Genomic DNA, 24,141 nt, shown 5'->3' with positions numbered 1-24,141 from the left:
GAAAGTAATCTCCTTTCCAGAAATCATAATGATGCAATATTTATTTTTGTTAAGAAAATTAAGACCACAAGTCCATAGGTGTCAAAATGGGGCAGGTCATAGAGACCATGGCCTGACCAAAATCTGGCCTTTCCCACAGAATCCCCACAGAAGATCCAGGGCCCGGTTGGGCAGGCAGGAGGAGAGCAGCAGCGCGTCAGCTGCGACCTCTAGCTCAGAGCCCTGACTTGCAGTCAAGCTAGGCAGCAGAGGAGGATGCAGCCTAAGGCACCAACACTCTCCTCCTCTTGCTGCTGATCAGTGTAGTAGGTAATAAGGGGGAACAAAGAGAGAGTGTGAGGAAGGTGGGACAGGAGAAGTGAAAGGGGGATGGAGGGGAGGGGTTGAGGAGAGGGAGAAGGGTTTGAACAGGCTGTGGGGGGAAGGGGCTCAGCATGGTTGGCATGGGCCTCCCCCCAACCAAAAAAAAAGGTTCTGCTGCCCCTGTACTAATCTATGCATTTAATGGGAAGAAAAGCAGGAGCGACCTTTTTGACATTGACCTCTACAGTCACTTTTCCTAGTCCCCCTCTCTAGTAACTGGATTCAGAGTTTCATTTCATCTTCTTGGGCATATTTTGCTCCCGTTAAATATATAAATCATCCAGAGGCTCATGAATGGAAGTAACTGACTGTCAGAATTTGGGATTTTCTTTAAATATTGGGGCCTGTCTTTAACCCTTTGAAATATAAATTTAACTGAACTCTTGGTTGGGATCTACATTAAAATGTTTCTGTAAAGCCTTAGGAAGGAAGGAATTTGAAAACCATTTTTTAGTATGTTCTCAGTTGATTACAGTTCTCTTAAGGCTTTGAATGATGCTCATTTAAGCTGGCAGTTACCTCTTGCTCCTTTGTACTTGCAGCTCAACTAGACCTAGAGCCTTGGTTCACAACCACCTAGTTGCTGCCTAGCTTGACTGCAAGTCAGGGCTCTGAGCTAGAGGTCGCAGCTGACGCGCTGCTGCTCTCCTCCTGCCTGCCCAACCGGGCCCTGGATCTTCTGTGTGGATTCTGTGGGAAAGGCCAGATTTTGGTCAGGCCATGGTCTCTATGACCTGCCCCCATTTTATATTCCTGGTTCCCCCTCCCAATATACAGTCTGGTTATTAGTGATGATCCTCTCCAAGGGACCCTGCAGTCCTGAACCTTGAATCTGGCCACTAAGTGTCACCCTTAAGTTATGATTTCAACTCTAGGGGAGGGAATTGACCCTAGGAGCAGAACACCTGGGGAGAATTGAACTGATGGCCTTCTGTGTGGTAGTGCACAGCATTCACCCCTTGAGCCACTGGGCCAGCCAGCCAGTCAGCCTCTGAATGACACTTGACTTCTTCCTGGACTAAGCATAACTCAACTGTTCTGTTAGGGATGAGGCTTTTTATATGACTTCAGGCCAATTCTAAACTGCAGTCTTCCTCAGAGATCCCAAGCAAATTAAGGTTTAAATAGATATACAGCTGCTTTGTAGTGCTGATGTTGCTCCTTCAGTGATTAGATGCGATTCTGTTCAAAGTACTGCAGTCTACATGTCGTCATATGGGTTCAGTCTACATGTACTGCATCTACATGTCGTCATATGGGTTCAGTCTACATGTACTGCATCTACATGTCTTCATATGGGTTCTCACACTTTCTACCTTTTTAAACTGTCCACATTGTGAACATTGCCCGTCTGCCAGCTCTCTCAAAACTTTTTTTTTTTTTTTGGAAGACCTGATATTTGTATGCACAGCATATCCAGCCCAGTAAGGCTGAGATGCTATTAGCATTGCCTCAATGACTGGTCCTAACTATCAGGCCGATACAGTACAGTGCGCGCCGACGGAGCGGACTGTTAACCTGCCCTTGGACGCGCGTTTTCCCTTACCCCTTATTCAGTAAGGGGCAGAAAACGCGCGTCCAACCCACGGCACCTAATAGCGCCTTCAACATGCAAATGCATGTTGACGGCCCTATTAGGTATGCCCGTGCGATACAGAAAGTAAAATGTGCAGCCAAGCCGCACATTTTACTTTAAGAAATTAGCGCCTACCCAAAGGTAGGCGCTAATTTCTTCCGGCACCGGGATATTAAGTCGGAGGTCCCGAAGAGTAAAAAAGAAAAATTTTTTAAATGGGCCGGCAGCTGTTGGGCCGAAAACCGGACGCTCAATTTTGCCAGCGTCCGGTTTCCGAGCTCGTGGCTGTCAGCGGGCTCGAGAACAGACGCCGGCAAAATTGAGCGTCGGCTGTCAAACCCGCTGACAGACGCCAGCTCCAGGTCAAAAGGAGGCGCTAGGGACATACTAGTGTCCCTAGCACCTTTTACCTGTTTCTACCGTACCACCCTAATTTAAATACTGAATCGCGCGCACCAGCGAGTGGCCTGTGCGCGCGCCGGGAGAGCGGGGCGTTCGTCCGCTCTCCCGCAGAATTTACTGAATCGGCCCGTATGTATGCAGAGAGCCTCTGTATTTTCCTGTCTGATATTGGCAATTCTGCAGAAGCAGCGTAAATGGATCTGATAAAGCTTCAGCGTGTGGCAATGGAATAAAGTCCTGGACCTGTATCAGTAAAGCCGAATCATGAGGACACCTGCATGGTAGTCCTGCCAGCTTTCTCATCATGTGCACACCACGTTCATTCCTCAGGCACTGCCTCAGGCATCCAGATGCACTGCTGCCTGGGACAGTCTCATGCTAACTTCAGCAGTGATGATTATTGGAGTTAGACAAGCTGCTGAGATAACAGGATTGTCAGCAAGAGTTAGCCCATCTGTGCCAGAAGGTTAAGGGTGGGAAAGAAATGATGCATAAGCTTTTTATTGTTTTGATTTACGGCTGACTAAGGTTGAAGGTGTCACCAGTGGTGTGAAACTGGATTGCAATGTCCAGCTTGCAGTTTTAAAGGCAACAAGCAATACCATTGAAAAAATAAATACCAAACAGCAGTGGAGCCAGGACACAACCTCGTTAGCTTCCATTGGAAAAGAAGAAGCTGAATGATCTATCTCGCCTGCATTCAGCACACAAGCCCTCAATTTCATGAAAGGAGTGAATAATACTTGTGAATTTGCTTGAGCAACCAGTATTTCCTAAGGACCTCCCGGTGTCTATCACTATTGACAGAATTAAGTTTTATTTATTTTTTAACTACAAATACTACATAGAGAGCTTGGTGTTGCATATGACATTTCTCCTTTAATGGTCTAGCTGTAAATATCAAGACCATAAGGGTCTCTTCAAACATGGAAGCCACATTCTCTCTCAGAATTGTATTAACTGGCTGCCAAATGCTTTGACTCCAGACATGCACCAGAATTTTGCCTAAGAGGGAAAGCAAAGCAATGCCATGATGACTGTCACAATAAGCTCAATAACCTTTTATAGTTGAAAATGTGAATAACATGAGCATTCTGTACATTTTGAGCCACTTCTTGCTATAAATGATGAAAAAGCTTAGCCAATCAATGAGCCAGCTGGTGATCACAAAATTTAAACACCAGTTAGCAGAAAATGCTCACCTTTTGCTTTTCCAGATGACAGTTTCTTGATGGCTTTCAATACTTCATCCTGCAGAGGAGAGCTTGCTAGATGGTTCAGCTCACTGAGAGAGTTCATGAAGCACAGAGTAATCAGAGGAGGAAGGCTGACTAAGCACTATATGGAAGTGCTCTGCCCAATGTCTTGTTCCAAGATCTTGATCCAGTTGGTGATCAGAACAGATCCATCTTTTGAGCAAACTGGGGCACTGCTAGAGTCCTGGGGCCCAACAGCTGTCTTTAGGCCACTAAAAAAACTCATGCCTCTTGCAACTCTATTTCTTTATTGATCTCTTCATATCCTGAAGTTGTTCTTGTGAATACCAATTAGTGCAAATAATAACCAGCCTTTTTTTGCACAGTTGGGTTCATCATTAATCCAAGACAAGTGAATGGTATGTATGGCATCCAGTAACTGACATGCTTCAATGCTTTGGTCGTTGAACAATCCCTTCATGGTGGATAGTAGGGGAAGCTAAGATTTCTGCAGTGTTCTCATGAACGCTTCTGAGCAGAACGTGTGCGTAGTAGATTGCTTGCTTTTTAATCTGCAGTACGGCATTCATTTTTGCCTGAAGCTGACCCTGCTCATCTGGACACTTCAGTTTTACAACATCCAGTTTCTTTGCTCAGTTTCCTTGCTGCTTGCATTCTACAAGGTTCAATAGAAAGCACAGTGGTCTAACTATTTTGGAAGTGCCTCTCGTTACGTGAGTCAACCTATATATCAGAAAGATCATATCATCTGATGGTGGTATAATCTAGCAACATTTTTAGTTTGATTCCAGATTGTTTTCAGTACAATGCAGTTCTGTCGGGGGAGGAATCAACATGGCGGACTAGTTCCCTTGAAGCTCTGTCCAGGAGAATGCCAAGCCTAAATCATAATTGGCAAGCGAAAGGGCAAAGCTTTTGAAGCATTGTCTGTAGTGATCCAAGGCCCCGTGGACAGCCTCATGGCTCAACAGGTGTTTGAGGTAACTTCTGCCATGCCTTTGCTTGGAGGATTCGTGCTGGGAGGAGTTTGGGATGCTCCTCAGAAGGGGTTATTCTATTGCTCGAAAAGTGTGCTTCCCCCCCCCCCCCCCAAAAGATGCTGTCAGAGAGAGAAGATCTTCCCTGTATGATGTGGTTGCTGCTGGATGACGTGAAGGCGATTGACTCTGCTAGAGGGAAGGAGGCAGTTGGGAGGAATGCAGTGGTGATGAGCACTGGAGGAAGGAAAGATGCTCGAGATTTTGGACTTATAAAGGAGACAATTTTCTACAGAAAAGGTTGGAACTTTTTCTTAGCTAAAGATTTCTCGAAGCTACAGGAGCACGTTCTCAAATTTCCAGAAGCTTTTAATTTTTCTACACTGGGAGGCAATAGTGGCTATGCCGTTCTTATCGTTCTCACAGATAACACAACTTTTCTGATCTTAATTTCAAAAGGTCTCTTCAGAATCCTGTGGATATTAAAGCCCAACCAACTGAATGAATTCTATGGGGATCTTGAGTGAAATAAGGAAAACAGTTTTTGCCTAAAATCTATACAAATCTTCATATTAAATGTGAGAATTTACAAAACATAGTGAAAAGTAGAAATCTGATTAATTTTCCCGGAAAAAAAAAATCCCTATATGATCCTTGTAAAAATCTGAGGAGGATTCCCACAGAATTCCTCTGATTTTTTTCCAAAAAAATACAAGCTTCCCTAGGGTAAGAGGAAGGGGCACTGTGGAACAACGAGCAGCCATATCCTGGGATAGTATTTTGAAAACTTCAATATCTGAGTCTTCTGTAACTGCATCTTTTAGTTCAATTAGCATTGGACTCTTGAATTTTTGCTTAGAAATATTTTTAAAGAATTGGGAATATTTTTTTTGTATAGAAGTTGTAAAATTCATGTTTCCTGATGTTGCTTGTTCTGTACAAAACAGAGGAGGAAGTTTTATAATATCTAGGGATTGTGTTCCTCGTGTAAAAGTTTTACATTTCAAGGAGTCCTCTTTATCTGGGGAAGATTGCTGTAGGTGCAGCTCCTAATTTTTCTCACCTCATCTCTGTAGAAGCTGTGACCTTGTAAATATTTTTTATCACCTTGCACTGGTCCTTAGTTTGCTAGGAATTGATTTCTTTATTTTATGCTTGCTCTTAAGTTACTCCTCTCCCTCTTCATGTTTAACTTTTCTTTATGGATTTTGTTGGATAAGTTTACTTTCTTTTTCCTTGAAATAATGCCACTAGCAGTTTGAACGCCTGTAAATTTGTGGATTGAATCAATAAAAACATTAGATGAATGCAGCTCTCTCAAGGTCTTTAATGATGGGGTTTGTTTTTTGTTTTTTTCGGTTTCTACCAATGCATTAACTCCCAGGAAGTTCCCATCCTGAATTGCTGGAAAGGTCTGATAATTTTAGTGCTTGAAATTCTACACCAGCATGCAAGGCAGACCTCCTCCCCCCCCCCCCCCCCCCAAAAAAAAAAAAAAAAGTTGGGGGCCTTGTTTTGGGCCAGCAGCTCTGTGCCTGTTCTTCCACATTGGCCTCGTGAGACAACACGATAACGAGAACAGGGTGGGAATGTGGCTGAGAAGCCAGGTGGTGACAGAAGGTAGCAGCTGTTCTGGTGCACTGATGTCCACCAATACATGGCTCCCCTTTTACAGAGACTGGGGATTGGGAGGGGGAGAGTGGTGGGGACAAACTGAGAGGCAGAAAGGGGAAGGAGGGATGAGCTGGCGGAGAGGAAGTGTGTATGGGGACTGACCTCGAGGAGAAAGTGGGTGGGGAGGGATGGGATGGGGCAGAAGGGGTGGTGGAGCCAGCAAAGCAAGAGAGAGAACAGTGTGGGGAGGAGCTAGAGACTGGGGGACATTTTTATGATTAGGGCATCTGATTTTTGGAGTTTTTAAATTGGCAGTCTCTGGTGCCTGAGAGGTACGTAATCTGGAGGAATTCTGTGCAGCGCAAATTTGGCGTAGAATGCCACTGGAATTTGGCCCTGCAGTCAAAGGAGGTGGTGGCAGCATTAGTTATGTTGCCTTGTGTGGGCCAGAAGGACGTGGATCTGAAGGAAGGAGGATGGAAAGAGTGGGGGTCAGACTGTCAGGAGGGGAGTGGGGGAAGTGGGAGGGAAGAATGGGGTAGCCTTTCATGGAGAGAGAGCCATGGAGACGGCCTTTGTGTCATGGGAAGGGGAGAGAATAATGTGGACAGCTTTGGTGAAGAAAAAAAGGGCGAGAGATGGGGGCATGGGAAGAAGGGGAGAGAGTTGTCCATTGCCTTATGATGTAGTGTGCCAAAATATTTTAAAACTTTCTATATTTGAATTATTTTTGTATTGCAGTTTAAATTCACATACAGGCCGATGCAATATTGGCGCTCATGATTGAGCGGCCACTCCCTTAACGCGCGCCAATCCAACGCTCCGGAGTGTTTAATGCAAATGCGCAGCCGTGGTAAAAAGGAGGCGCTAGGGGTATATTGTGCACCTCTAGCACCACCTCTGCAGCGGGCGCCCAGGAGAGGTGGATGGCAGCCGGGTAGGAAAGCCTGTACACAGCCACAGGTTAGGAAAATGGACGCTTGTTAACTGAGCGTCCCTTTTCCTAACCTGACTGCCGGCATAGCTTTTTTTTGGGGGGGAAACATTTCAAACTTTTCAGTTCCTACAACCTAATATTGCCACAAGTCGGAGGAAGTAAGGAAAAGCAGTATTTTCTGCTTTTCTATAGACTTTTTGGGCTTCTCCAAAATTAACGCCTTCTTGGGGCGGGCATTTAATTTTGGCGAGTAAAACTGTGCGCATTTTATTTTGGCATCGGGGGAATAGACAATAGCCTCATCAACATGCATTTACATGTGATGAGCGCTATTACCTGCGCCGCGATTGAACGTGCTAACCCCTGTTTTGCATGGAGGGTTATGGACGTGCGTTTAACTGTGTGCTGCAGCCAGCGCTCAGTACTGCATTGGCTTGATAGTTATTATATTGTGCTATTTTGACATTTGCAGAATTCCCTAGGCGGTTTTTTTTTTTGTCTAGATACATGGCTACTACAGTTTCCAGTTATTAGAAATTGGACCTAAAGTTCCATACATTCGTTGGGAGAAAAGCCAGGACTTGGCACAGCCTGGCCCTCCTGACATGGAACTAAAAGCTCACCCTATAGAAGGGGTAGGCAGCTCCAGTCCTCGGGTACTGCGCAAAAGTCTGGTTTTCAAGAGATTCGCAATGAGAAATCTGCTAGAAAAGCTGGTTTTTGAAAGCCGTTTCCCCCTCCCTGTGATTTTCTTATTTTGTGGCCATGAAAGCTAAAATTAGTCAGTCCCCGAGACCGCGCTCTGGCCGTGCTTCAGACTTTTAGGTTTATGCTTCTGCTTCACGCTCCCCTCCTCGACCCTGTGGGGGGGGACGAGGGACCCTTTTTTCTTTTCTTTCAACTGCAGCTTCCTGCCGTAAAGAGCCTGTGCCCGTTGCCCTGCGCCCTCCCATCCTTCCCAGAAAGAGGCGAGGAGCGCGGCTGCTTCCTTATCCTGTTGATGTCTAGAATTCGCCCTCTTCTTCAGGCCTTCTCCTTAAAGGCCTTAGCGCCCGACCCGCCTTATAAAGGGGGGTGGGGGGGACCAAGAGAAACTTAATACTAAGGGAGGAAATCCTGTTCCAATTGAGTAATTCTGCTGTTGGGCTGGAGGAGCCTTCTTCTTTTCGGGAAGGGACTTTCTTCCCGTCTCTCGTGCGAGGGCCTTTGCCTGGGAAGGTTTTGACCCTGCTGCATGGCGTCGCAGTGCGCGTGTGACTGGGTTACCTTTCCCTTCCCTGCATTTCTTCCTAAAGGGACAGCGAGGACGAGGTTTTCATTGTTCTGGTCTCTTTGACTCATCCTCTGGGAGCAGCAGGAACTGACTGATGTCAGAGGCCTTTTTTGGCAGGGGGAAGGTATGGGAGGAGACTCACTCTCTCTCTCCCGGGCCCTGCTCTCCCTTCTCCCTGGGCAGGCTGCAGCGGGAGCAGGCGTTCAGAGTGCAGGGCTGCCGTCGGGGGGAGCAGCGTGGCCAGACCTGACAGGGGAGGGTGGGCTTCGGGCGCCCACCCCACCCCCCCAAGGACCCGCACAGCAGCATGAACGGCAAACCGATAGGTAGGAGTCCCCTGCTCGGCCAGATGTGGGCAGGGGAGAAGGCTGCAGGCACAGAGGATTTTTTTTTTTTTTTTTTTTTTTGAGGAAGGTTTCGGCTGTGGGGCTGATGAGGGGGAAGGAGACTCTGTGGCTGCCTGTGCTTTAGGCTCTGTTCCAGACCCTCCCACCTGTGGTGTTTCAGGCTTAGTCTATGGATTCTGTGTTAGGGTGAAGGATGGGAGGAAGGTAGAATGTCTGCTATCCTATCCTATCCTGGTAATATTTAGGGGGGGGGGGGGAATGGGAAATTGATTGTGATATTTCGCACCCGTCCCTTTTTTCCCCCCACATTATTTTGGTACATATAAACGCTTTTCAAACGTTATATTTAACATGTTTTGTATACCGTCATTCGGTTTCGCCATCATAACGGTTTACAGTAATCATAATAGATGGACAGAGTAACATCAGGGTTTCTACAGAGGTTATTATAGTTGAAAAATGAGTTAGGTAACGATGGAAGAAATAACAGGGAGGGTGTTAGTTATTAAATAATGGGATAAGTTTTTGAGAGGCGTATCGTGGGTTTGGTGGTTTTGCTGAGATTTCATGTGTGGACAGATGGTATCTCTGATTTCTTGGTGTTGAATTGGGTGGGAGTCTGTTGGTGTTGATGATTGAGAGCATCTGAGTAGGCTCTGGTAAACAACCAGGTTTTAATCTCTCTCTTTTTTTAAAGGTTTTGGTGTCTGATTGAATTCTTAGATTGAAAGGTAAGGAGTTCCATAGAGAGGGGCTGGCGATGGATATAGTGCTCTCACGGGTTGTTAAGAGATGCGTGGTTTTTGCGTGAGGGATTCTGAGGAGGCCTTTATTCATTGAGCGAAGATGCCTTTTTGGAGCATGTAACATGCAACACTGCGGAAATCTGAGATTGTACGGAGTAGAATAACTGCAAGCACGGTTCTTGTTGCCATTCTGTTTATCATATATAATACAAAAAAAATATTCCATCTACTGTTCTCTGTAGAATAAAGTCCTGGGACTTGCCAAGGGCTTGAACCTGCAGAGGGAGCTCTCCTGAACAGCGATGATGGTGCGCGTGGTTCATCTTTCCGTCCCTGATTGATTGGCATTGGGGTTTCCTTCCCTCTCCCGCTTCCCGCAAGAGCAGTAGGACTTCGGATCTATCCAGCCCCGGGAGACTTGTAGTCCAGTTCCTCCTAGTCATCCGGCAAGTGAGAGAGGTGGCCACTGGGGCAGGGAGAAGGGTAGCCTTGGTCGTATGGAGAGACATTTCAGGTTATAGTTTAGGCTGCAGAACTCCAGCATGACTGGGAACTCTAGACTTCCAACAGTGAGGAAACTTATAAATAACTTTAATGGCCCAGAGGACTCCGCCTCCAGGCAAAAACCTCCCAACCACACAGCGCACATGTTGCCAGAGCCCTCTCAAGCAGCACAGCTCTGGCAGTTCAGCTTTTTTTTTTTCCTATTTATTTATTTTGGAGCCTTAGCTTGCGGTATCATTTAAAGGCATTTGTGCTTTCTCTAATTTTTGGAGGTTTATATAGTATGCCCTGTCTTTAGTGATGATCTGCATGTTAATGGAAGCACCCTTCAATCTGGGGGGGGGAGGAGGACTTGCAGCAAAACTGGTCAGCTTGACGCTGAAGCTGTGTATTCTTTGTCTTATGATCTCCACCCCCACCCCCTTCTAGTTTCTCTCCCATTCTACTTGCCCCTTCCCTTTTCTGACTGTCCCTTGTTCTGCTTGTTTGATTTTGCTCTTAAGACCGTGTGGAGTGATGACTCCCACTCTTATGACGTTGAAGGGATATGAAAAACCCCTTGGAAAATATTCTGTTTTAGTGAGCTGCTTTTAATGGGGAGAGTTCGTGTCACCAGGGTGTCCCAGCGGGAAGACTCCTGGCACCAGACTGCATCCCTGCCCTCGCAGCTCGGGGAGACCATGCTGTGCTGCTGGGTGAGGTGGCACTTCCAGGAGCGAAGAAGAGCCTGTGCTGGGGGAGTGACGCACGCATCCTATAATCTTACAGTCTGCAATCATTCGGGTTTCTTGGTTTGTTTGTTTTTTTGCCTGGAACCATTGCCAGATGAGTCCTGTGTTTTACACCCAAGCTCACATAATTGGAGGCTTGTGCTATCTGATGCTGGAAATGCTAGGTTCCAGTGATGGTTGGAAGTAGGCATGCGCATTCGTTGCTCCATTCGTTTTGGTGGTGCACACGTATTTGACAAATAGCATGCGCGCAGAAAGGAATGATGTGCACATACCTACACAAGTACGTATGTGTACAGCATTCCTTTCTGTGCGTGTACACAGGACTCATTTGGCAATGGTTCCAGGGAAAAACCTCCCCAAGAAACCCGAATGATTGCAGACTGTAAGATTATAGGATGCGTGCGTCACTGCCCCAGCACAGGCTCTTCTTCGCCCCTGGAACTGCCACCTTTGCACTCATTGAAAATTGGGGATAATTGAGCTCTATTCAGGGTGTCTTACCTAAAGGTGAATGCTGTGCACAGATGTTATGGTAAGCAAAAGCTTCTCTCTGGGGTAGGAACTTTTGCTATACTGAGAAGCACGAGATGCAGTGTATATAGAGAGGGGTGTGTGGAAAATATAAAGCTGAGTCTTGTTCATGGAACATGGCAGTGAGCAGAGGGTTGCACATGGGGTCATGGTGTTTGTCTAAGCACTGGATGGAAGTTTGCAAAGCTGACACAGCTGCATGGGAACCGGCATTACATAATCCAGGCCCTATTAAAAGGGGCGGTACGCTCTGCAAGGCCATTCTCAGATCTCTCCCACTGTTTCTGATGGGATGAGCAGTGTTCAGAGCAATGCCAGAGCTTATTGGTTCCCAGTCCTTCACATTATCTGAGATTCTACCACCAGCTCCCCAGGAAGAAACTGGGGCAATGGGACCTGGAGTCTTACTTTTCGATTCTGACACTTCCCACTTATTGTAAGACATAAAGGAGACCCTCGTTTTTAAGACTAAAAATTGTTCTGTCTTATGGCCAAATGTGAAGTAGCTGTCTGCAACATGCCACTCATATGTCTTTTATATATACCATTTATATATTTTTTTTCGTTTCACTTTTATGACTGGTGACTCAGAGCTCCCAATCAGAATGTTGACACCCGCGTTATTTAAGTAGAATCTTTGATTTAATAAATTGAAGTAAAACTAAAGATTGTACTTGGGTTACAAGGGAAGGGGAGGTTCAGTGCACCGATCAGGAGCTCAGAGTCACCAGCTATAAACACAAAATTGTACATTTTGAATTGAAATAAGCTCATGATATATCTTGGCTGCAAAACAGAAACATCTTGGTCTGTTAGTAGGTTTGTGTGTGCTGTGTGGAAGGCTAAAAGGGGAGGGACACTGATATCATTACCCACTCGTTGACCACCACCACCACCACCACCTCCTGCGTGAATTGTTCATCGGCTGTCACTCATCAGAAGTACTTGTTTAGCTTAGCCTTATGGGGTGAATGCAGTACTGCATGTTTTCTGGGCATAAATACGCTTTATGTGCTGAAAGCATTTTTATGTGCATAAATCATGTTCTGTGCGTATTTAAAGAAAAAAAAAAAAGCTTTATGTGCACAAAACATGAGTTGTGTGCATAAATGAGATCTGAGAGACTGCCCTGCTCAGTTTAAAAGGTGTATGCAGCCTATGCTGTGCGCTTATTTTAACTCTGTTTGTACTCTGTCTGCACGCTTCTTTCACTCCAGTGTATTAGCATTCCATATAGCTTAATGCATCAGGAATTAAAAAAACAAAAAACGTATCCTGTGCTTTAAGAAACTGCACTGAAATTCAGTGCAGTTAACCCACACTTTCAGACTGATACAGTAAAAATGCAGGAGAGCAGGTGCTCAGTGTTGAGCGCCCGCTCTTCCGACGCACGCCCAGGCACCTCTCCTGGGCGCGCGATTCTGTATTTAAATGAGGTGGTGTGCTAATAAGGAGGTGCTAGGGACAATAATGCATCCCTAGTGCCTCATTAGCGGTAGAGGGGGCTGTCAACAGGTCTGACCATCAATGCTGTATTTTACTGGCGTTGGTTTTCGAACCCGCTGACAGCCACGGGTTAAGAAAATGGACACCGGTAAAATTGAGTGTCCGTTTTGCTAACCACTGACTGGCAGGCAGATTTTTTTTTTTTTAGTTTTGATTCCTCAGACTTAATATCGCTAGGATATTAAGTCAGAGGGTGTACAGAAAAACAGTATTTTCTGCTTTTCTGTACACTTTACTGGGTTGCTCAGAAATTCATGCCTGCCCTTGGGTAGGAGTTAATCTCTGAGCGTAAAAAATGTGCAGCTTGGCCGCACATTTTACTTCAGTAAACCGTGGACGAAATAATAGCCTCATCAACATGCATTTGCATGTGATAAGTGCTATTGGTTTTCGTGGGGTTGGCCATGTGTTTTTGACGCGCTAAACCCCTTACTGTATAAGGGGTAATAGACGTGCGTCAAACGCATGGCCATTTGCAGGTTAAACTGTGTTCTCAGCTGAGTGCACCTTACTGTATAGGCCTGTTTGTGTGTGCAAAACATGTTCTTCTAATACAAGCAGGATGATAGTCCTCACAGATGGGTGACATCAGATGGAGCCAGGTTTGGAAAACTTTTGACAAAGTTTCTAGAACTTCGACTGGCTCACTGAGCATGCCTAGCACGTGGGGTCCCCTTCAGTCTCTTTATTTCCACGGTGTTAGTTGCCTCACTGTTTTGGAGCTCTGCTGTATAAGTCTTTTTCTCTTCTTTAAAGAAAATATTTTTTCCTGTTTTAACACCTGCTCTCCTTCAGACAGTATCCCTTCTACGGTGTAGTAAGTTTTTCTACCTTCTCTATGGTTGTTTTCCGATGTGTTGCTTCTCTGTGGCTGCCGGCCATTGACCGCTCGCCGGCTATTTTTCATGGCGTCTGCTTTTCGTTGATGCCCCCAATGCCCATGGACCATGTCCATCACTGATCCGCATGAGGTTTGTATCCTCTGCTTGGGGGCATCGCACGACATTCGAGGGTGTCAGCTGTGCGACCAGATGACCCCAAGGGCCCTCGTACTCTGCTCAATTAAAATGGAGAAGGTTTTTGGCACCAAAAAGTCTACTCCATCCATGCCCGCATCGGAGTCATCGACATCCGGGGGTTGAGGGGAACTGCTGGATACACTGACCCTCTCTACACCTCTGGCGGGATCGTTCAGGGAGTGAGGAGCCATTGATAGGCCCTCCTCTGTCGACGCTCTCAAAGATATTGAGATCCTCGGCACCGGGGAAAAACTGGAAATCCCGTAAACACCCCAGTGCGACCGAAAACAGGAACACGCAGCTTCAACGGGAAAGAACCTGCGCCACTCGTCAGTGCACAGGTGAGGCTCCAACCTCCCACTGGAGAACCCAGAACTTTTATAGGGCTAAGTAAACAAGTGTGTGTGTGTGCATAAATGAGCCAGCACCTGGGTCTGGGAACCTTTCTGTCGGGCTGCTGGCCAGGCATTCCCCCTCCTGTTGCATCAGGTCCTAGGCACAGACAAGCTACTCTCCCCCACAACCACTTGCGTAAGCCCCGCTGATATTCTTCACTTGATAAGCAAGTTTCCCATGTTCAACACAGTGTTTGTCCTGAGAGCATTTTTTATCCCATCGTATTACATGTATCCTCCTCTTCTGCTAATCATAGGATTCTCTTGAAGTTCCAGCAAGGCCGGAGGACCATTATTCTCGTGGCCCCTTATTGGCCCAGACAAGTCTGGTTCTCTCCCCTTCGAGACCTGTTGATTGGAGATCCCATCAGTCTGGGGGCTGTTGCACTGCACCATCCAAACCTCTGGGCATTAGCCTTGATAGCCTGGATGTTGCGCGCCTAGTCCTTCAGCCCCTGGACCTATCTGACAATATGTCCTGGTGCTGGTAGCTTCCAGGAAGCCTTCCACCAAGAAGTCTTACCGGTTGAAGTGGAAGAGGTTCTCAGTCTGTTGCAAGGAGCATGGCTTGGATCCATCCTCTTGCCTCATTCAGAGGTTCTTGAACTACTTGTGGCACCTCTCCGAGGCCAGGATTAAAACCACCTCAGTCAGGGTCCAGCAGAGAGCACGGTTAGTGCTTATCGAGGGGTCGCTGGCATAACCATCTATGTTCAGCCCATAGTGAGTCGCTTTATGCAAGGCCTGCTTCAGTTGAAGCCCCCCTCTGGCCTCCTGTTGTGTCCTGGGACTTCAACATTGTGCGCCCTCTTTTTGAGCTGATGTGCTCCTGCGATCTGAAATTCCTCACCTGGAAGGTAGGGTTAGTGAGCTTCAAGGCTTGGTTATGTTCCCACTCTACACTAAATTCTTTCATGATCATGTAGTCCTGCGCATGCATCCCGTGTTCCTACCTAAGGTAGTGACTGATTTTCACCTTTTTTCCGAAACCCCATTCACACCAGGGGGAAATGGGCTCTACATACGTTTGATTGCAAGAGGGCGCTGGCTTTCTATCTAGCATGCACAGTAGGCCACAGGCAATCGACTCAGCTCTTCATCTCTTTTGATAAGAATAGATTAGGAGTTGCGGTGGGAAACAGACTCTGTCCAGTTGGCTAGCAGACTCAGTCTTTCTGCTATGCTCTATTGGGCCTTCAGCTGGGAGACTGAGTCAAGGCTCACTCTGTGAGGGCTATGGTGGCATAGATGGCCCACTTATGAGCGGTTCCCATCACCAAAATCTGCAGGACTGTGACGTGGAGTCCTCGGCATGTGTTCGAGGTCCAGTACTGCTTGGACAAGGATGGTCAACAAGGCAGTAGCTTCGGTCAGTCTGTCCTTCACAACCTCTTCCAGGCTTAAACCCAACTCTCCTACCTAAGGCCCAATGATTGGTATCAGACTATCTCCCTGTCTAACCAACAGCACCACATTTATGTGGTGGGTTATGGTTGTTGCTGGGAGAATCCTGTAGCTTGGAATTCACCCATCTGTGAGGACTAATATCCTGCTGTCCTAGGAGAACATTTGTTAAAAGTAAGCAACTGCACTTTTTCCTAGGACAAGCAGGATGTTAGTCCTCAGGAAACCCACCCGCCAACTCATGGAGTTGGGTTCTCCTGTGTTTTTGTTTTATTTTTTCGCTCGTGAAGTCTGTTACAAGACTGAAGGGGGACCTCGCGTGGACACGCGGATAGTGGCATGCTGGGCATGCTCAGTGTGCCAGTCAAAGTTCTAGAAGCTTTGACAAAAGTTTTCCGTGCTGGGCTCCATCTGATGATGTCTCCTATCTGTGAGGACTAACATCCTGCTGTCCTAGGAGAACACCTGTTACACGTAAGCAACTGTACTTTTTCTGCGCATAAATCCCTATTACAGGTCCTGGCTCCAGTACTCTGGCTTCTACCGATAGGTTTCTGGCACTAGTTTTGGTCTTACGTCATCTCTGATCAGGAGTAAAATTTCCAGTGTTTATTACACCCGAGTTAAGCCAGTACACCTCTCTGTATTGGGGGGCGGTAAAATGCCTTAATTTGCATGGGATTTTCATGCAAATTTTTTGTGTGCAAACCTGCTTGCTGTATTGGGAGTAACATTTCCACACAAAAAAAATGTATGCCCAACTGTGGACAGAGGAGCATTTTATTGACTGGCTATTTTAGACTAATTTAAATATGGGTTGCTTGTTAACTTCGTACATTGTATGTTCGGTTATTTATCTTCTGAATGTTTTCTGTGTGATTTGCTCTGTAAACCATGTTTGAAGTAGCAAAAGATAAGATTTAAATACAATAAACAGTGTGCATTGGGAGTTTAAAAAAAAAAAATCACAAATCAGAAAATGTGTGCAGAACAAGGCTTAGAGTATAGCAAAACATGATTTATAGGCACAAAAAATGTTTTGCGTGTAGTTAGCATAGCTTTTGTTGTGCTCTTAACTTGAGTGCCAGGACTTGTACTTGGGATTTACATGCAGACATTTTTTTTTTTTCCAGACCAAAACTGTTTTCAGTGCAGAAAACTTTTATTATGTGCCTAAATCATATTCTATGCATGGTAAAACATGCTTTCTACACTCAAAATCCTACCTACAGGTCCTGGCAGCGGCACTCCAGCTTCTGCCCATAGAGTAAATGTTCCAGGGCTAATGTTAGTCTAAATTTGCAGTGCTAAGAAAACAGGAGGTAAGCCTGTGAAATACCTAAGACCTTCCTTAGCACAGGATTTGCCTGAGAGGGTACTAAGGAATAAACACATTCCTAGGCACACTGTTTTTGTGCAAACAACTCCTTGCTGCATCATCAGTAAAGTTAGCACACAAAAAATGGGGCGCGCAGAGTTGGAGGTTAAATTGTACATTCTGCTGAGTGCACCTTATTGCATTGGCCTGGACTTGATAGTTCAAGGCTATTCACCTTCAAAGACATTCGTGTTTGACAGGTGCACTGCTTGACCTTACAGAGTTCCCGAAATGTTAGTCAGAACTTCTTGGTTTAAGAAGGAAACTTGAATATATCCAGCATTTTTTTTTTTTTTTTTAAATTGCAAATGGGATCCTGGTAGCTTTATATCATGTGCTTGGAAAGCATACATGCAGGCCTGAATTTAGGCATAGGCACCTGCCTCCAGCACTGGAGCATTGCCGCTGCTGCTGTACTTCTGCCTGGGCTTACCTAACCTGGTAGTGTCCTGATTCTGTGGTGGCGGCAGCAGCAGCAGCAACTTGAAATGCAGTGCGGGGCCTGCAGCCGCCTGCGGGTTTCCATAATAACAGGAAGCCTGTGCAGGAGGAGGGAGCAGAGTCTTGAATATGTGGCTGGCGACACTGCACTGAATTTCTTTTATTAAGTTGCTGCTGCTGCCACTATGGAATCAGGATGCTGCCACTTTAGGTAAGTGGCTGGGAGTAGAAACCCCTCCCCCATCTAAATTGGGTGGGAGGGAAGGAAGAGGGTCACTGTCTCTCTGGGCACCGGAAATCCAAATCTGGCCCTGTCCCAGAGTGGATGACTGGATAGCACATTTCTGACATTGGCACGGCATGAAACTTCCAGTGAAATCTTTGATAGAAGCTGTGTTCAGAACAGTGTTACGGGTTACCTGACATCCTGGAGCCAGTTGGTTCCTTGTGGCCATGTCACCAGAGACTTAGCTCATGGATGTGCACTAGCTGTGTTGTACTAGCTCTTAAGTAAAGCTTTTGATGCAGCTCTGTATAGAAGGCTCATAAATTGAGCAGGCTAAGAGTGGGCCCCCGAGGTGGCAGACTGGATTAGAAACTGGTTGAATGATAGACAAGAGGATGGTGGTAAAATAGAATTCACGCTGATGAAAGAGGTGATGAGTGGAGCGTTTCAGGGATCTGCCCTGTGTCCGGTTCTATTCAATGTCTTCGTGAGTAAAATTGTGGAGGGGGTTAGGAGGAAAACGTTGCCTGTTTTGCAGATGACACTTAATATCTGCAACAAAATGGACAACCCTGAGGATTTAGACCATGGATAGGTAATTCTGGCCCTTGAGAGCCTCCAAACAGTTGGGTTTATAGGATATCCCTGATGAATATACATGAGATTTGCATGCATACTGCATCCGTTTTCTGCAAATGTGTCTCATGCACATTCATTAGGGATACCGGACTAGTTGGTGGCCCTCTGAATTGCCCAACCCTGGGTTAGACAGAATGAGATGTGATCTAAGAGAGCTTGAGGAGTGACTGAGTGCTGGGCCGTTAAGATTCAATGCAAAAAAGTCAGAATTGTACATTTCCGAATACTTTAAGATGTTTTTTAAGTAGCTATTAAATAAGTCCACTGGAGTTACCAAGTGGACTAAAGGAAAATTTAGTATTCTTAAATTCAATTTCCTGTTCTGGTTCTCTATCATTTCTAATTTCCCTTCATGTTCTTGAATTGATTTTATTAAGTTCACCTGAGTTTTCTTTATTTCTCCCATTTTCACATCTAAAACAGTAGTATTTTTCTCTAAACTTTCTATGCTTCCTTGCATACAAACATTCTTATTCAATACTTCCTGCACATTCGAAGTTAGATTATTTATTGATTTCTGCATTTTCATAATCATCAATCCCAATTCCTCTAATGTAAGTTTCTTAGGAGTAATCTCCATTATTTCTTGCACTTTACTTCTTGATACCATATCTCCAAGTTGTTGCGGAGACTCAGTTCCTCCTCCTATATCTGAGCCTTCCCTGACCTCCCAGGACTTTTGATTTTCACTGTCCTCAGAGATCTTTGTTGGATTTCCAACATCTCTGGGGAGGTCAGGTATTACTCCTGCTGTTATAGCTTGCTCAAGATCCCCGGATGGAGGAGCCGGTTTCTGCGGGGCACCGGGGGTTAAAGATGTTTCACTGGCCAGAGCAGAAAGCTCCTGCTCCCGAGCCATACTGCTAGCGGCCCCAACCGGTGTTCTCTCTGAGGGAGTTTGGAAACAGTCCGGAATAGTAGACTGATGTAACTTCACTGGGGTTGAGGTCATGGATAGGTCTCTTAATTTTGCCTTCCTCTTGGAATGAGGCATGGCAATTTTTCAGGAAAACTATAACCTCTTTACCAACTAACAAATAGCCAACACTGTTCCCAAATCAAACAAGGAAAAACAAACTTTTTACTTAACTTGTCGCCGTTCACTAAGACCGCACCTTCTCATTCAGCAGTTAAATCCAGTGCCGCCCAATGCCGTCCGATCTGAAAATTCATTTCCTAAGTTATCAAAGGTCTACTATTTACAACAACAAAGTAAGGAGAATAATGATTTAAAATCTACAGAAAGTTTTAACCTGACAGAATTTTTGGAAAAATCTTATGAATCAAAGATTGAAAATAGAGCAACCCTTTTAGTACAGTTCTTATCTCATTCAGAGAGAGATGAAGTGTTAAAACTTCATTTTAGACAACAAAAACTAAACTTCTATGGCGTTCCAGTGAGAATATTACCAGATGTTATACGTATAACACAGATAAGGCGTAAAAACTTTATAGCACTCCGAAAGGAAGTACAAGATAGAGGAGCACAATTCTCCTTACGTTATCCCTGCAAGTGTCATATAAAATATCAAGGAAACTCATATATCTTTAATTTCCCTGATCAATTACGAGCTTTTCTTGATACACACTCCTAAAGGTTGTATTTAGGGGGAAAAAAAAAAAAAAAAAGGGAAGTAATGAGGGAGTACAAGGAGAATTTCTATGTGATTAAATTCCTCTGTATTGCTCCAATAGTTTACTTCTTGTCAATGTTCACTAATATTACTTTTAATATTATCCTAGATTTGATACTATTTTGAGGGAATCTTTGTATTGAATGTGAATTTCTTCAATTTATGCCTTACCTCTGTATCAGAATTACTGTTTGTAATAATTATAAGAAATGCAATAAAAAAAAAAAAAAAAGAATTGTACATTTCCAGTACAGAAATCCCAAGCGGAGTAAGCAGTGGGTGGGGTGAGATCCTGACATGCACCAACCAGGCGAGACACCTCAGCATGATTGTCTGATGATCCACAGACATGAGATCTGTCCAGCTGGCTGAGGACATGCGATGTGATCATTTGAACACGTCCGTTGTGCACACAGTCTGGTGGATTTCACATCTGTAGGCTTTTGAAAAAACAACATGTTAGTGTCCCCCTATTATGCAGAGGACTCAGGGCAGCTGCCCCATTTATCCACAGGGAAAAACGACACTGTAAAGTGCTTTTTAGATGTGTGCGTTGTAGAGCGCTGTGTATGTCATGTAGCACTATTGAAACGTTTAGTAGTAAGTAAACATCATGAAGTCACTTCATCTGTATTAATGGGGCAGAGGTAGAAGTGTGTTTGTTTGTTCTAGGAGTGAAACGCCTTATTTGTGAAGCAGTTTAGCCATGGCACATCCCAAGAGAGGCCTCGGGAGGCTTGACTCCTCATGCTTCTGGCTCCAGAGCGCTGACACTTCAGGGTGCGGGCCCAGTGCTGCTATTCATCTCCCTTCCTGGGTGGGTTAAAGCCACTTGGTGTTTCCCGGTACATGCAGGGTGTGGGGTTATTACAGCACAACCTACACCCTGCTGTCTGTCTGTTTCCATGAGCTGCTCTGTGTGTAATTTTGACTTGGGCAGGCCTGCCCTTATCCATGCCAGTCTCCTCCGGCCCCAGCTCACTCTGTGCTTTTGCCTTCTCCTCATCTTGCTGAAAGGCTGCTTCTCACCCCAAAACCTTGCTCCCTCTAGTTTCGGGGCTTTCTGACTACTTCCCTCTGTTCCTTCCCTCCAGCTACTTTTGTCTGGAGCCTGGGACTCAGGCCGGGGGACACCAATCTGCCTTTACACTGCAAAGTGGAAACCAGGTGGCATTTCCTTCTCTTTTCTGGGGCTACAATAAAATAAAATGGGAGAGGGTCAGACAGCAGCATCTCGAAGGATTGCTGGATTTTGCAATTTTTTTAAACTAACGTTTTAGGCCCCTCCCCATTTTTTACCCTATTTTATAACAGATTTGCTCTTAAGTGGCTCATGAATTTATAAATCATATTTAAAAAAAAAAAAAAAAAAAAAGTGCTTTCTTATGTTTAGCATGCAGGTTGGTTTTTTTTTTTTTTTGGTTTTGTTTGTTTTTTTTTTACTCATGGGGCATTTGCATGCCATTAGTGTACACATCCCATAGGTTTTTACTGCACTAGTAAAGTATCGTCCTGGCTAAAATTTTGCTCCAGTTTTAACGTGGGTTTTATTACATCTGCCTCTAAAACTCTAATCCATGGCACCGATGCAGTATAAGGCCAGAGACTTTATAAACATTAACCCAGGTGATTTTGTGGACTTCAGAGGGAGAGGTGACCACAGCAGCACAGTGGAAAATCTCAAATACTGCTCACAGAGGCGTGAAATGTCTCATGTGCACACAATCTTCTCCCTAGAGGGGAAAAAAGGGCTTTTTTATGCCTTTATTTTGCTATTGTTGAATATTACGTTTGCATGTCTTTTAATCTCTCACTAACATCTAAGAGACAAAACTGGTCTTAGCGGGAGCCCTGCTGAGAGGCCCTGGGACCTGGGGTGACTCTGTGGCAGTGTCATGTAATGGGTTCGATTCCCAGGCCTGGCTTTGGTATCTCAGGCTGGCCGGGAATGTTGTACAGGCAGTGTTCAAAAGTCCATAGTTTGGGGGGTGCTGACCTCTACCTGTAAGTGACCAGATTTATGTTTATCAGTTTGTTGGGGTCTGGAGGAAGTTGTGGTTTGTGGATCCTGGCCAAGAATTATAGTCACAATGACTGGGTTAAGTTTTTGGTAGGGACTTAAAAACAACACCACAAAAAAATGTGGGACCTTCTTCCCCTAGGGGGGGTGGTAGTGAACGAGGCTTATGGAGGTGAGTTCCAATTGAGCCAAAAGGAGGAAACTGCTTGGGCCAAAAAAGAATGCGGCCTTAGGATATTGTGGAGTTCTAAGCCCAGCTTGGTCACTGACTGCATTTCATTGGTCGTGTCATTTTTATCTCCTTGGGCTTCTGGTTACCCTGCTGTAACTGGGCCGCATTAATAATAGGCCTCCTTCGTTCTTGCGATAAGTGGGAAGATGCAGCAGCAGCCAGATTTCATTGCAAACCACAGGCAAAATACTAGGAGCAGACTCACGCTAAAGTATTTCTTTAGTCAATGGGAGAAAAGGCATGAGCTACAAATAAGTAAATCGGTAAAATCAAAGTTGTATAAAATGCAGCGGCCTGTTTAATCTCCGGCAGTGCTGCGAGAGCTCCTATCTCTCGAGTGCTATATCACATTCACTAGTTGTCAGTCGATTCGAGTGGCCTGCAAGGCAGCAGTGCTTGTGCAGGAGCTCCTTTCATTTGACTCTCTCTCTTCCCTGGCAAACGCTGTGCTCTGCACCTATGATCTATCAGGGACTCCAGCGATCATCTCAGAGATGCCTGCTTGATGCCCCTACTGATCGTCATGTGCGACTGGTTCAGAGACACGAGAGGGCCTTTTTCCAGTGGACGGACCCCATACTTTGGAAGCTGCTTCCACGGGAATTGTGCGCTGGCTTTCACGTAGCTTGTTTTTGTTTTGATATGGAAGCCTTATGCATGCTGCTCTGCGTTATGTCAATCTGTGTCAGTTTTTTTTTGTTTTTAGAATTATGTATGTATTGGGAGCTGCCTACAGCTTTGGCATTGGTGGCATATAAATGTAAAGTAAACTAAAAAGACCATGGTGGAATCTGCTGCCTCAAAATATCACAGCAAGCAGCATCGCGGGGCTCAAGAGGGGAAAACCGCTGCTTATCACTGGCTGTGAGCAAGAAGGATTGGATTAGACTGGGTACTTGTGATCTGGATGGGCCACTGTCAGAGGTAGGATCTTGGTCTCGATGGACCTTTTCGATCTGACTCTTATGTTTTATATGTCGTCCCTGGAAGATGAGGACATGAATGGATATTAGAGTTCGGGTAGAGGCCGTGTGGCTTCACACTTTTTTATAGAACTACAGGGAGCACTTAGATGAACTCTGGCTTTCATCTGCTGAGACTGGGGCCACTGTCAGGATGATGGGCTTGATGGACCTTTTGGTCAGACCCAGCTTGGCTATTCTTATGTTACGATATTGAGGAGGAGGCTGGAAACGTAAGGCTTGTGCTCCTGATTGATTGATATATACGTATATATTTTTTAAGCAGTAATTTTTAATTCTTTCAGCATGGCCAGGGCCCACCATGCCTCATGACCCAGACCTTCTATTTGATCTTGGCCAATAAGTGTTTTGATGGATGATAGATTGATTTATTTATTTTTTTTTTTTACGGTAGAAGTCTTCATCCTCCTACTCTGGCAATGGTCATTACATCGTTGTCTCCCCAGTGGGCGCAAGTGAGTGGGGCATTAACCGTTCCCCATATTCAGAACATTTTATTTTCAGCCAAAAAGGGACTGTCCACTGCTCATAACTCAAAACCCTTGTGTTGGGCATACTTGATGTTAGCCAAAAAGGCTGAGAAGCAATAGGAGGCAGTAAGGATCAGAGGCATCCCTCTTCCCTTTTTTTTGTAGCTTTAAACTTTTTCCTTTAAACCGCAAAGCTTTGTATTTTGTTGTTACATCTAACAATAATCTCCCTCCCTTTTTGTTCGGGACATAACCAAGTGCTTCTGGAATGGTTCATAAGTAGGGTGTGTCCACTTTTCTTTTAATGAACATAGGTGACACGTATTTATTTGCTTACATTTAATAACCTGTTTTTAATCCATTAAAAAGTGATATCTTCGGGTTGTACTCCATTTTGGATGCCCCCACGTCGCACACCTCCCACCTAGCCCAGTCCCTCCCTTCCCCCAACCATATAAATCCCACTAATATGAGCAACATAATTACTACATCTCAGATGTTCCTATTGCGGTGACATCGCGGCTCAGCATGATCGCTTTTTCCTAATCAGCTGGATATAAAGCAAAGATTTAT

General features: G+C 45.2%; 1 protein-coding gene across 1 annotated transcript in view; it reads left to right on the top strand.

The window, feature by feature from the left end:
- Positions 1 to 8,566: 8,566 nt before the first annotated feature.
- Positions 8,567 to 24,141, top strand: part of LOC115082207 (rho family-interacting cell polarization regulator 1-like) — a gene marked incomplete at its 3' end in the record, with an annotated part of 140,839 nt that continues 125,264 nt past the window's right edge. The window contains exon 1 of the mRNA XM_029586458.1: positions 8,567 to 8,685. Within this exon, the coding sequence (XP_029442318.1) occupies positions 8,667 to 8,685 (19 nt within the window). The remainder of the gene's footprint in view (positions 8,686 to 24,141) is intronic.

Source organism: Rhinatrema bivittatum, unplaced genomic scaffold (genome assembly GCF_901001135.1).
Source record: "Rhinatrema bivittatum unplaced genomic scaffold, aRhiBiv1.1, whole genome shotgun sequence".
NCBI classification, from domain to species: domain Eukaryota; kingdom Metazoa; phylum Chordata; class Amphibia; order Gymnophiona; family Rhinatrematidae; genus Rhinatrema; species Rhinatrema bivittatum.
This window is presented reverse-complemented; position numbering and strand designations above follow the sequence as displayed.